Genomic DNA, 14,133 nt, shown 5'->3' on the forward strand with positions numbered 1-14,133 from the left:
CACATAAAAGCTGTGGAGAAACTTGGTCTTGCTTCCCACATCCTCCACAAAACTGTTTTTCATTCACATATCTTGTCCAATATGTCCATAAAAGTGTCCCGGTTCTCATGCTCTGTAATGTGCCATCCACTCTTTTCAGTGGTCATTTCCTCTTTACAAGTAATCTGCCAGCACTATAGGAGCTGAAACATCCTCTCTCACTTCCCAGAATGCTTAGCTAATAGCTTGCCTGCCCTGGATTGAAGATGGCCTCTCGGTTATGTCTGCATGATTTTTCACAAACAGGAGAGCAGCAGGAGCAGAGGGACAAAGACTCATCTTTACCTCTGTAATCCATCTCGGAGTCTCTCCTGCTAGAGATGGATGACCACTGACCACGGGCAGAAGACCGCAAGTAAAACAGAAGCAGAAAGACGACACCTAGGGGCCGAGACTATGGTATCAAATATAGGGGATAGACCACTTCATTTTTAAATAAATTTATTTGCATATTGTAAATTTGTTTCAGTATCTATTAAATGAGATCAAGTCTGAAAGTGCAGTGACCATTTAGGATGTCATTACGGAACAGATCGGAGTTCAACCATAATAGTGACACCCGCCAAGATGTAATAGGTAGCAATTAACGGACGGTGCCCTCAGGGATAAGCATGACCTCTCTGCTTTACGGACAGACAATAGTATGTTTGGTGCAGGCTTACCTTGAAAAGTCAACACACAGTTATGAGTTGAATCTGGGACATAGTTTTCAGGCAATGGTGACCACAAGAAGGTGTAATAGTCTCGTGCAGTGCTCCAGCCAACCTAAAATAAAAAAAAAAAAAAGGAAATTTTATACATAGATAAAAAAGGCACAATCCAATAACATTTAATGATTACTAATTTATAATTCTCTGGTAGTGTAAAACCTACAAGCCCCAGGCTACACTAGCAATCTGGCAGTAAAATCTAAGGGTAAGTTCACACAGTGTGTTTTTCGCTACGTTTTTGGGGTGCATTTTTGCTTAGAAAACGCTGTGACATTGCTTCCCCCAGCAAAGTCTATGAGTTTTCATTTTTGCTGACTGCACATAGCGGTTTTTTTTAGCTGCGTTTTTGTGGTGCCCACAAAAAACGCAGCATGTCAATTATTTTTGCATTTTTCACTGTGTTTTCCACCAATTGAGTTCAATGAGATGATCAAAAATGCAATGAAAAACGCAAATTGCAAATATAGCTGCGTTTTAGTGCGCTTCTATGACTAAAAATGCAGCTATAAACGCAGGGGGTGGGTAGTGAAGTGACATGCACAGGAAGAGTATTCCTTCTGTCAGTAAACACAGAAGCGTGAATCCTCCCGGTACAGTCACCGCTGCGTCCACCTCCAGTCCTGTGCATGTCTGCTCCCGTGCGGCGCCATGTACGGGCAGGAGATGGAGGCAGCTGTGAAATCAAAAGTGAACAGTAGAAAAAAAAAAAAAAAAAATGTCATGCTCACCTGTCTGCAGACTCCCGGTGCCATGTCCGCTCCCAGCTCCTCTCCCGGTACCGCCGCTCCGGCTGTGTGCAGACGGCCGGGACACCTCCGATAGCTGCAGGACCTGGCGATGGATCACCTGATGCGTTCACCTGACGCGTCAGCTGATCGTAAGTCTCGCGGTGACGCCGGCGCCCGGCCGGCGTCACCTATCAGCTGATGCAGTTAGATGACTTCATCCCTGATTACCGGCAGCTCCTGCAGCGATCAGACGGGATCAGACTCCGCTCCAGGAGCTGCCGGTAATCAGCACATAAGTGAGTATTTTTTTATTTTTTTTTGCACTGATGCATAAGCTGATTGTAAAACCGCTTTTATACAATCAGCTGCTGTGTCATGTGATTCACATCCTTGAACCTAACATCATCTGATCGCTTTGCCTTCCAGCAAACCGATCAGATGATATTGGATCTGGATTGGACGGCGAGGGACCCTTGACCCATGATTACTGCGGAGGGGGGTTCTTTATTTCAATAAAGATGGAGTCACTAATTGTGTTGTGTTTTATTTTATCGTTACTAGCTGGAAGAGTTGGATACCTCGCCAGAAGATGGCGCCTCTATGAAAGCGCCATTTTCTGGGGTGGCTGCGGACTGCAATTCGCAGCAGGGGGTGCCCAGAAAGCTTTCTGGGCACCCTGCACTGCGGATTCCAATCCCCAGCTGCCTAGTTGTACCTGGCTGGACTCAAAAATTGGGCGAAGCCCACGTCATTTTTTTTTTTTTTAAATTATTTCATGAAATTCATGAAATAAATTAAAAAAAAAAAAAAGGGCTTCCCTATATTTTTGGCTCCCAGCCGGGTACAAATAGGCAGCTGGGGGTTGGGAGCAGCCCGTAGGTGCCTGCTGTACCTGGCTAGCATACAAAAATATGGCAAAGCCCACGTCATTTTTTTGGGGGGGGCAAAACACTCCTGCATACAGTCCTGGATGGAGGATGCTGAGCCTTGTAGTTCTGCTCGCCCTGCCTCTCCCTCCAGCATACAGTCCTGGATGGAGCATGCTGAGCCTTTTAGTTCTGTAGCTGTCTGCTCTCCTGCATACACTGGTGGAGAATGAAGAACATATTGAAGAAGGAAATTACATCAGACTTTTTTTTCTTCAACAATCTTTAATGGCATTGTTCACTGATAATAAACGCATAAAACCGCAGTGAGCAAAAACGCAGCAAAAAACGCACTAAATCGCGGTAAAACGCACCTGCGTTTTTTTGCCGCGGGTGCGTTTTTTTCGACAAAAACGCAGCGTAAAAAAAACGCAGTGTGTGAACCTAGCCTTAGTGTGTCACTTATGGCATCTGATCTGTGCTGCCAATGTCATGTGATCCAGTAACGCTGCGTTCACGTGTTCAGTGGTCACTATGTCAGAATCAGGCATAAACAAATGCGTTACAGACGGAGCAAAAGCAGTTGCACCATTTGGTTTCCATTTTGCATCTATTTTTTGTTCAGTTTATAATTAATCTGCTTCTAACTAGAGGCTGCGGAGTGTTCCGGTCATGGCTAGTGCTTAAAAATAGATCTTTTAACAGATGCCCGTCCAATATGATGTGTTTCTCATAGACTTCAATGTAAAGGGGGGAAAAAAAAAGAAAAAAAAAAAAAAAACACAACAAGTAGGATTCAGTTGCTTTTAGTTTGTTTTTTTTTTTACCAGACAAAAGAAAAAAAAGTTGTGCCGTCCATGCTTTTTGGTCCAACAGAACACCGGACTGCAGTGCTGGGGATAACGTATGGACACTGGCCAACCGATGAGCTCTCCCCCCACGTGTGGACACTGGCCAACCGATGAGCTCTCCCCCCACGTGTGGACACTGGCCAACCGATGAGCTCTCCCCCCACGTGTGGACACTGGCCAACCGATGAGCTCTCCACCCACATGTGTGAGATGTGTACCCCAAACTGACATCAATAAACCAGTCAGCTTGAATGTTATGAGCCTCTGGAAATTGCGACACGTCACTGTTTGTTACACACACACACACACACACACACACACACACACACACACACACACACACACACAGTATTGCTATAATTGGACTAGCATTGAGGTGAAGGGGTTGAAGAAAAGAAAAGGAAAAAAAAAAAAAGAAGAACACACGTCATTTTTCAACTTTCCTATTTGCCGCTGCAGCTATTTTAGACTTCCTTTAATGTATCATTATCATCACAAGGAGGTAAGCAATCAAAGACGCTATGTCTACACTCAGCTGACAACACAGGAGCCACCATTCACAATATGCGACATCACAGCTCCCCCTGCTCCTCTCCCCTCACTATCACCCTTTGACACGCGCATTAGATGCTTCAAAACAAAAAGGTGGGGTTTGAGTCTATTGCTGGTAATGTTCATGTGCATTTTTATCAAATCGGCAGGATGACTCTGGAATAGCCACAGTGCCCAGTGTGAAAACTGCAAGCTTCCCCATCCTATGTTCCTTTTTAAGACCATTCAAGATATGAAGAATAATAAAAGCATTACCAACATTACGCATTCTTATTTTTAATTTTAGACATTAGTATGAGTCCAGGATAAAGGTGGCGGGGGTGGTAAACTTTTATATCATTTATGTTTTCAAACATTTTTCATTGGTTCTTTTTTTCTTTAGCAATTCGCCTTGGGAACTTGACCTTGTGATAACTTCTAGAACAAACTGCAAAACTAATGCTGCAATGTATTGTAAGACACTAGGTCTCACTGACATTGGCAGCTTGAAATTGCATTGTTGGGGTAGGGAGTGGGGCAAGGAATGCTGATGAGGACACCTCCCTCCACCCATTTCCAACATACTCCTTTGAATGCTGCTGTCACACTTGTCAACAGCAGTTTAACTGCTTAGATGCTGCGGTCCTTTCCCTGAACCTGCGCATTACAGTACTTTGCTCTGCCCGCAGTAGGGCACAGATAAGTACACATGTGAAGGAGCTCAGTGGAGAACTTTGTGTGGATGACGTAGGACGTGTCATCCACATGAAGCATGAAAAGAGAATGGCAATCGCAAACAGAGGAGGCGCTGGATCAAGACCAGTCACGCCCATCAGACCGCTGCAGCAGCTACTTCCACCTCCAGTTGGCTGCACTGCTGACAGTTCCTTCAGACATCTGAGGTTTGTCCTACAGAAGCCTGAGCAAAAAAGCCCATCAGCGGCTGCACATTATTATTCCATGTGAGCACTGCAGCCAATGTCACGTGAGCCCTGGGAGACCCAGAGCGGACATTGTTGAGGCAGCAGGGGGCAGGTATTTGCTAATTTTATTTTTTACACTGGAGAATATAGTATTTTAGCTATTGTCCGAGCAATGGACAACCCCTTTAAAGTTTACAAATATACAATGTGTCCACCGCCATTAACTTGAGAACGGCGGCAGCTATAGGCATAGAAGTGGTGTCTAGGTATAGTAAAGTAGCCATGTGCTACGCAATGAAACCACCTATAGCGCCACCTGGTAGAAAACAACGGAGTTAGCATTTTTATCTCGGAAACGGAACGAGAGAGAAAAAAAAAGTGAATTAAAAAATTGTAGGGCAGCATCAATTCAATATGAATCAACACCTTGCATACAGAAATGCTATGATATGAAACACATGCCCCCCCCAAAAACATTGAATGCTGGTCACGCATATGGCACTCATTTAACTTTGATGCTCAAAGTGGCCACCGTCAGCTGCAATGCACATCTGGACTCTGCACAGCATACTGTATCTTGCTGCACGTTGTGCAATGTGGTGGGTGCCACATTTCCACAAGCATCTGTGATATGTCGACGTAGGTCCTGCAATGTTGGTGGAGGGGTCGCACACACCTGATGTTTGATGTGACCTCACAGAAAGAAGTCCAATGGAGTCAGGTCAGGTGAGTGTGGAGGCCACTCCACGGAGCCACCATACCCAATGACTTGTAGGAAGGTCTCCATGAGGTATTGCTTCACGTCCACAGCCTTGTGAGTTTTACACGTTCTAATCATAGCATTTCTGTATGCAAGGTGTCGATTCGTATTAAATTGATGATGCCCTACAACTTTGTAATTCACTTTTTTCTCTATCTCTCTCCGTTTTCGAGATGAAAATGCTAGCAGTTGTTTCCCACCAGGTGGCGCTATAGGTGGTTTCATTGCATAGTGCATGGCTACATTGCTATACCTAGACACCACTTCTATGCCTATAGCTGCCACCGTTCTCAAGGTAATGGCGGTGGGCAGGATATGGGTGGACACACTGCATATATTGAACCCCTGATGTTGAAATTTTAACTCAAGTAGCTTAGAGAAAGAAAGTTGTTAAAGATAGGCTAAAGGCTATGCTGAGAGAAGAATACAGGGATCACATGTATGTGATGTCACCAAAGGTCCTGGTGGACTCAACATGGGAAACTAAATTAGTAACGCAGAACTGCTATTATCAATGTAGTTTCCGCTGTAAAAGCTGGGAGCCTCTAAAGGGGGGTGGAGGCCCTGGGCAATTTCCCAGTTTGTCCCCTTCCAACGCCAGACCAGGGTATACAGTATCCACTTGATGTGGCATAAAGTCAGATTATTTCGGGTCTCAGCACTTGGATCCACATCTACCTTGAGAACTGTGCCTCATTGTGTACCACGGTCCTTGATGAACCATGTGGGCATAAGTGGCTCTCTACATTTATTAGTGTAGAAGCTCTGAAATTTGCAGGAGACACTTTGCTCTCCAATTCCCAAAACGCTTTATGCAGATGTCAGTTTGGATCTAGAGACGCAGGGTAGAGCCAGGATTTGCTTTTGTAATATGGGCACAAATGTAACAGTAAAATGCTCTTCTGACACTGGCCAAGAAAGGTTGGGCCAACGTTACCCCTTTCATTTAATAAAAGATTAGTTTACTGAAGGTAAAGGTACAGAAATAACAAGGCTCGCCGAGATGGGGGCAACTTTTTCCAGGTTTCAACCATTTTAATTAATATTGGAAAAAACCACGCAGCGCTGCGTAATGCTAATTACAAGATATTTCCAGCCATACAACTCATTTGCCTTACAGTACAAGCTAACAGTAGCCTTTCTTCCTGTAATTTATTGCTCCCCTCGGGCTATCTCCCAGCTAAATGAACACATACCTCCTTTCTTTGGCAGAACTGCTACCAATGAAAAAAAGAATGACAATAAACCAAGCTGCCGGTCTGGCATGGGAAACCCTACACAAGAACCAGATCGCCAAACCTATAATGTTTAATAAGGTAAAATATTACAGCGATTATAAAACTACAGACAGTGCCACACCGCAAGCGTGATACGCATCTCTACGGGAGTCACACGGCAGAGGGATCACTTTCCTCCAGGAATGCATCACTTGCATTGTCCTTGCTCACTAAAACCAGATATTAACCACACAATTTTCTTTGTTTTTTTTTCCCTATAGAATTTATGCCTCTAAACTGTATGTAGAGATATTCCACAGCCACATGGACAATAGACAGGTTCAGACTCATTGGCTTCTATAGGAGAATGCTCCGAGCAGAGGTCATTGCTATAGAAAGCTGGGTCTACTGTCAATGGTCCCTGTGCCACCGATATATAGGTGTTAGCATTCATTGTAATCCTGACCATAATGAGAAGACTGCTGAAAACTGATCCCTAGAAAACAGCCTATTCTGAAGCTCAGGTGGCAGAGTTAAATTGATGAGATGGACAATAACAAATATAGTACCCTAAATAAATAAATAACATACATACATACCGTATTTTTCGCTTTATAAGACGCACTTTTGTTCCCCCAAATTTTGAGGGAAAGTAGGGGGTGCGTCTTATAAGCCGAATATACAGGGGGGGGGGTTGATATATATATTTATATTATACATATACACACATACACACTGCAAGGTTCAGGGGAGGTGGGGGCGCTTCTGGGGGCAGGTGATCGCTGCGGCGGCAGCGTTTGATCTCCTGGTCCCGCTCATAATATGCACAGCCGCTGTCCATCTCCGGTGGTGCTGAAATCGCACCGCAGTGACGGGCTGGGGGAGCAGTGGATATTATATGTCTCTGCGCCCCCCTGTGATCACACCTGCCCCCCTGTGTTAGATATGGCCCCCATGCTGCTGCTTATCCTAAAATAAAAAAACAAAAAAAAAACAAAAAAAAAAAAACTTTACTTACCCCCTCCAGCGTTTCTCCCCGTGTCCCTGCTTCCACTGTGATCAGGCACGCAGAGATCTCAGTCTGCTGTGCCGATCACATGACCGGCCGAGAACCAGAAAGTGGAAGAAGAGAAGCACGGAGCCAGACAGGAGGGATACACGCTGGAGGAGGTAAGGAAAGTCTTTTATTTTACTATAGGCAGCAGCCTGGGGGCGATATCTAACACAGGGGGACTTGTGCGATCTATAGGGGCCATGGGCAGCACAGGGTAATATGTGCCATCACAAGGGGGCTATATTCAATATAAGGGGGCCATATCCAGATTGAGGGGGGCTAATTTTAGGATGGGGGGCTATGAGGGACATATACCCTATATGATTTGTTAGAGGGACACTGGCATTATAAGATGGACCCCATTTAATATAAAAAAAATAAAAATTCTCTTTTCCTTCACCAAATTTGGGGGTGCGTCTTATAATCAGGTACGTCTTATAAAGCGAAAAATACGGTAAATACATACACTAATATATATATATATATATATATATATATATATATATATATATATATATATATATATATATATATATATATATATACACATACATACATACATACATACATACATACATACATACATACATACATACATACATACATACACACACAGTTGAAACCAGACGTTTACATACACTCTATAAAGACACATCTACATATTTTTTCCCACACTGACATGAAATCAGAATAAATCTTTCCAGTTTAAGGCCAATTAAGAACCGAAATTATTTATATTTGCCAAATGCCAAAATAACGAGAGGGAGAATATTTTAAGGCATTTTTATTACTTTCTGCAAACTCAAAAGTTTACATACATTTCATTAGTATTTGGTACCATTGCCCTTAAACTGTATGACTTGGGTCCAAAGTTTTGGATATTCTTCCACAAGCTTCTCACAGTAGTTGTTAGGAATTTTGGCCCATTCCTCCTGACAGAACTTGTGTAACTGAGCCATGTTTGTAGGTCGCCTTGCTCACACCAAACCTTTTCGGCTTTGCCCATAAATTTTCAAAAGGATTGAGATCAGGGCTTTGTGATGGCCACTCCATTGACTTTGTTATCCTTAAAGAAGTTGTCCAGTTACCAAAACTGATTTTTTTTTTTTCTGATAAATCTTGCTAATATGTGCCCCTCAACACATTATTATGTTTTTTCAGCAAAATTACCTTTTAGTGTGCACTAGCAGCACACGGTCATTGCTGGCTCCAGCTCTGATGGGGTTAATCTCTCCTCTGACTTCCTGTGTTCAGTTCCTACAAGTCCCAGAATTCTTTGTGGCTCTAGGGCGGTGTCTAGCTTATCTAACACACCCATTGTGTCTAATACACCCACTCTGCTCTCCGACCAAACCCTCCTCCCTGCGTCTTCCCTGTGGATGCACTGAGATCAATCATACAGAGACAGCAGCAGCTCTGCACAGCCAGGGGAAGAAAGTGTGTGTGCGCGTATATACAGTGTGTGTGTATATACAGTGTGTGTGCGTATATACAGTGTGTGTGCGTATATACAGTGTGTGTGTGCGTATATACAGTGTGTGTGTGCGCGTATATACAGTGTGTGTGTGCGCGTATATACAGTGTGTGTGTGTGCGTATATACAGTGTGTGTGTGTATATATACTGTGTGTGTGTGTGTGTGTGTGTGTGTGTGTGTGTGTGTGTGTGTGTGTGTGTGTGTGTGTGTGTGTGTGTGTGTATGTCATACTCACCTGTCTGCAGGGTCCCGGTGCCATGCCTGCTTCCAGCCCCTGTCCCGGTACCGCCGCTCTGGCTGTGTGCAGTCTCCCCGGGGCACGTACGAAGCTTGCAGGACCTGGCCGTGGATCACCTGATGCAGTCACCTGACGCATCAGCTGATCGTAGTCTCGCCGGCTTTTTCGCGCCCGGCCGGCTATCAGCTGATCCTGCCGTCAGGAGACTTCATCAGCTGATTACCGGCAGCTCCTGCAGTGATGGGCCAGGATCAGACTCCGCTCCAGGCGCTGCAGGTAATCATCACAGACGTGAGTATTTTTTTTTTTTTTTTTTTTTTGCACCGATGCATCAGCTGATTGTATAATCGGCTTTTATACAATCAGCTGATGTATGATGTGATTCACGTAGTTTAACCTGACACATCATCTGATCGCTTTGCCTTCCAGCAAACCGATCAGATGATATTGGATCCTGATTGGACGGCGCGGGACCCTGACCCAGGATTACTGCGGAGGGGGGTTTATTTCAATAAAGATTGAGTCACTAATTGTGCTGTGTTTTATTTCTAATAAAAAAAAATTTCTGTGTGGTGTTTTTTTTTTTTATCATTACTAGAAATTCATGGTGGCCATGTCTAATATTGGCGTGACACCATGAATTTCGGGCTTAGGGCTAGCTGATAATATACAGCTAGCCCTAACTCCATTATTACCTAGCTAGCCACCCGGCATCAGGGCAGCTGGAAGAGTTGGATACAGCTCCAGAAGATGGCGCTTCTATGAAAGCGCCATTTTCTGGGGTGGCTGCGGACTGCAATTCGCAGTGGGGGTGCCCAGAAAGCTTGGGCACCCTTCACTGTGGATTCCAATCCCCAGCTGCCTAGTTGTACCCGGCTGGACACTAAAATTAGGCGAAGCTCACGTCATTTTTTTTTTAAATTATTTCATGAAATTCATGAAATAATTAAAAAAAAAAAAAGGGCTTCTCTATATTTTTGGTTCCCAGCCGGGTACAAATAGGCAGCTGGGGGTTGGGGGCAGCCCGTACCTGCCTGCTGTACCCGGCTAGCATACAAAAATATGGCGAAGCCCATGTCATTTTTTTTTTTCTTTTTGGGTAAAAAACTGCATACAGTCCTGGATGGAGGATGCTGAGCCTTGTAGTTCTGCAGCTGCTGTCTGCTCTCCTGCATACACTAGTGAATGGAGGATGCTGAGCCTTGTAGTTCTGCAGCTGCTGTCTGCTCTCCTGCATACAATGAACATTTTGAATAAGGAAATGACATCAGACCTTTTTTTTTTTTTCATCAACAATCTTTAATGGCATTGTGCACTGATTAAAAACGCAGTGAGCAAAAACGCAGCAAAAAAGGCACCAAATCGCGGCAAAAACGTGACATGCAGCACCGCAGGTGACAGAGCAGAGCAAGTTGGTGACATGCTCTGCTCTGACACATAGTGTGCTGCATGTCACTGTATCCACTCTGGGACTTGTTGTGCAGGTGACCGGATGATACATGTCACTAACTGCCCCACTCTGTGATTTCTGCTGCATAGTACCAACTGTATACACTCTCACCTGCACAACAAGTCCCAGAGTGGAGACAGTTAGTGACATGTAGCATCCGGTCACCTGCACAACAAGTACCAGAGTGGAGAAAGATAGTGACATGCAGCACACTATGTGTCAGAGCAGAGCATGTCACTGTCTCCACTCCGCTCACCTCACAGCCCGTACACGCTGCGATGGATGCAGGGGGACACAGAACAAGTAATCGGCCGACACTGGAGTCATCTGATTACTTGGGATGAATGAGAAGTAAAATGCTCTGGTGCTCGATGGGCGAAGCCCATGCCGATTTTTTTTTTTAAAACAAAATTCATTAAAAATAAAAAAACAAAAAAATCATTGTTTGTGGGCTCCCGCTGCATTTTCTATTGCTAAGGGTAACCAAAGCAGCTACTGGCTGCTAGCCCCCGCTGCTTGGTGTTACTTTCACTGGCAATAGAAATGCAGGGAAGCATTTTTTTTTTTTATAAAGGTTTTTCCCTGAAAACGTTTTTAAGAAAATGACGTGGGCTTCGCCATATTTTTGTATGCTAGCCAGGTACAGCAGGCAGCTACGGGCTGCCCCCAACCCCCAGCTGCCTAGTTGTACCCGGCTGGGAACCAAAAATATAGAGAAGCCCTTTTTTTTCATGAATTTCATGAAATAATTAAAAAAAAAAAAAAAAAATGATGTGGGCTTCACCAAATTTTTGAGTCCAGCCAGGTACAACTAGGCAGCTGGGGATTGGAATCCACAGTGCAGGGTGCCCAAACTTTCTGGGCCCCCCACTGCGAATTGCAGTCCACAGCTGCCCCAGAAAATGGCGCTTTCATAGAAGCGCCATCTTCAGGCGCTGTATCCAACTCTTCCAGTGGCCCTGGTGGCAGGTGGCACGCTGGGTAATAAGGGGTTAATACCAGCTATGTTTTACCAGCTGGTATAAAGCCCGAGATTCTTAATGGTCAGGCCAAGTTTAACCTGGCCATTAAGAATCTCCAACAAAGGGTTTTAAAAAAAAAAAGACATCACACAGAGAAAAATACTTTATTAGAAATAAATATACACAGACACAGTAGGGACTCCATGTTTATTACTCCCTCTCACCCCTCCACGATGGAGAGATTTCTGTACTTACCATGCCAGGAGAGAGCGAGGAAAAGAGAGCGAGCGAGCGGGGGGGGGGAGAAGAGAGCGAGCGGGGGGGGGAGAAGAGAGCGAGCGGGGGGGGGAGAAGAGAGCGAGCGGGGGGGGGAGAAGAGAGCGAGCGGGGGGGGGAGAAGAGAGCGAGCGGGGGGGGGAGAAGAGAGCGAGCGGGGGGGGAGAAGAGAGCGAGCGGGGGGGGGAGAAGAGAGCGAGCGGGGGGGAGAAGAGAGCGAGCGGGGGGGAGAAGAGAGCGAGCGGGGGGGGAGAAGAGAGCGAGCGGGGGGGGGAGAAGAGAGCGAGCGGGGGGGGGAGAAGAGAGCGAGCGGGGGGGGAGAAGAGAGCGAGCGGGGGGGGAGAAGAGAGCGAGCGGGGGGGAGAAGAGAGCGAGCGGGGGGGAGAAGAGAGCGAGCGGGGGGGAGAAGAGAGCGAGCGGGGGAGAAGAGAGAGAGGGGGGAGAAGAGAGAGAGGGGGGAGAAGAGAGAGAGGGGGGAGAAGAGAGAGAGGGGGGAGAAGAGAGAGAGGGGGGAGAAGAGAGAGAGGGGGAGGAGAAGAGAGAGAGGGGGAGGAGAAGAGAGAGAGGGGGAGGAGAAGAGAGGGGGAGGAGAAGAGAGAGAGAGGGAGGAGAAGAGAGAGAGAGGGGGGAGAAGAGAGAGAGAGGGGGGAGAAGAGAGAGAGAGGGGGGGGGAGGGAGAGTGGGGGGAGAGAAGAGAGTGGGGAAAGAGGGGGGGGGCAGAGGTGCTCTGTCACCAACTGTCTCCACTCTGTGACTTGTGGTGCAGGTGACAGAGTGCAGACAGTTGGTCCCATGCAGCAGGACAGATGGCAGAGCACAGCGGTGACATGCCTGTCAGTGTCTTGCTGCTGGGAGGAGCAGATGATCACACTGCCCGACACCGGCCGCTCTCCTGACATCGCAGCAGAGCAGGCGGGTGGACAGTGTGATCACATACTTACGTGCAGGGGGGGATTCAGCTGAAGAACCCCCCCCCCCCCCCTGTACTGCACACTGGCGCCCCGTGCCTCACCATCTGCAGGACGCTTCCGGCTCCACAGTGACGTCCTCCGACTCCTCCCCTCGATGCTGAGCTGTGACGTGCGGTAGTCACCGCCCACAGCCCTGTCACTCAATCTGAGTGGCGCCGGCATCCTGTGACGTACCCGTCTTGTTTGAGAGCCCGGAAATGCCGGGACGTCAGAGGATGCCGGCGGCCACAGCTCCAGGGGGTCATGTGACAGGCACTGAGCGTGCAGGATAGCGCCGCCCAGTGCCAGAAATGGAAACACAAGCCAATGGAGAAGACGCCTAGAATGGTAAGTATAACTCCTACAGAAAATAAAAAAAAATGGGTGAACCACCCCTTTAAGCCACTTTGTAACCAGTTTGGCAGTATGTGCTTCTGGTCATTGTCCATTTGGAAGACCCATTTCCCCAGAAGCTCTAAGTTCCTGGCTGATGTCTTGAGATGTTGCTTCAGTATTGCCACAATCTTCTTTCCTCATGATGCTATTTTGTGAAGTGTATCAGTCCCTCCTACAGAAGCCAAAACAACCCCACAACATGATGCTGATATGCACATGTCTGACCAAAGCACATTGGTTCTGTGTACCAGAGATGAGTCTCCTTCCTGAGCTGTATGATGGCTGGACATTCCCATCTTATTTGTACTTGTCTACAAATGTTTGTACAGATGAACGAGGCACCTTCACGTATCTGGAAATTGCACCCAAAGATGAACCAGACTTTGGCAACTCCACGATTTGCTTCCCGAGTAGAGATGAGCAAACCCGAGGTTCGGTTTTCGAACTGACCACCAACTTAAAAAAAACAAAACAAGGTTTGGAGTTCATATGCTTTACGTGCGAACGTAACTTGCACAAACAACGCTGTGTTCAGGTACACTTGCTGCTGCTCAGCCCTGTGCGAGCCTATTGCAGTGTTTGAACAGGTTACACTGGGGGTAACAACAGTGTGATCACATCTAGTGTGCACCAAAAGAAAAGAAAAAAAAAAAAGTTTGAAAAAGCCGGCCTACTTTCCCCCGGAAGTGATCTGCTTATGGCTGGC

The 14,133-nt window shown here is 46.3% G+C and overlaps 1 protein-coding gene across 1 annotated transcript in view; it reads right to left on the bottom strand.

The window, feature by feature from the left end:
* Window positions 1-14,133, bottom strand: part of TAX1BP1 (Tax1 binding protein 1) — a 124,849-nt gene that overhangs the window by 97,841 nt on the left and 12,875 nt on the right. Inside the window, exon 3 of the mRNA XM_075315328.1 lies at window positions 702-804. Within this exon, the coding sequence (XP_075171443.1) occupies window positions 702-804 (103 nt within the window). The remainder of the gene's footprint in view (window positions 1-701; window positions 805-14,133) is intronic.

The sequence above is a fragment of the Anomaloglossus baeobatrachus genome, chromosome 6 (assembly GCF_048569485.1).
Source record: "Anomaloglossus baeobatrachus isolate aAnoBae1 chromosome 6, aAnoBae1.hap1, whole genome shotgun sequence".
In the NCBI taxonomy this organism is placed as follows: domain Eukaryota; kingdom Metazoa; phylum Chordata; class Amphibia; order Anura; family Aromobatidae; genus Anomaloglossus; species Anomaloglossus baeobatrachus.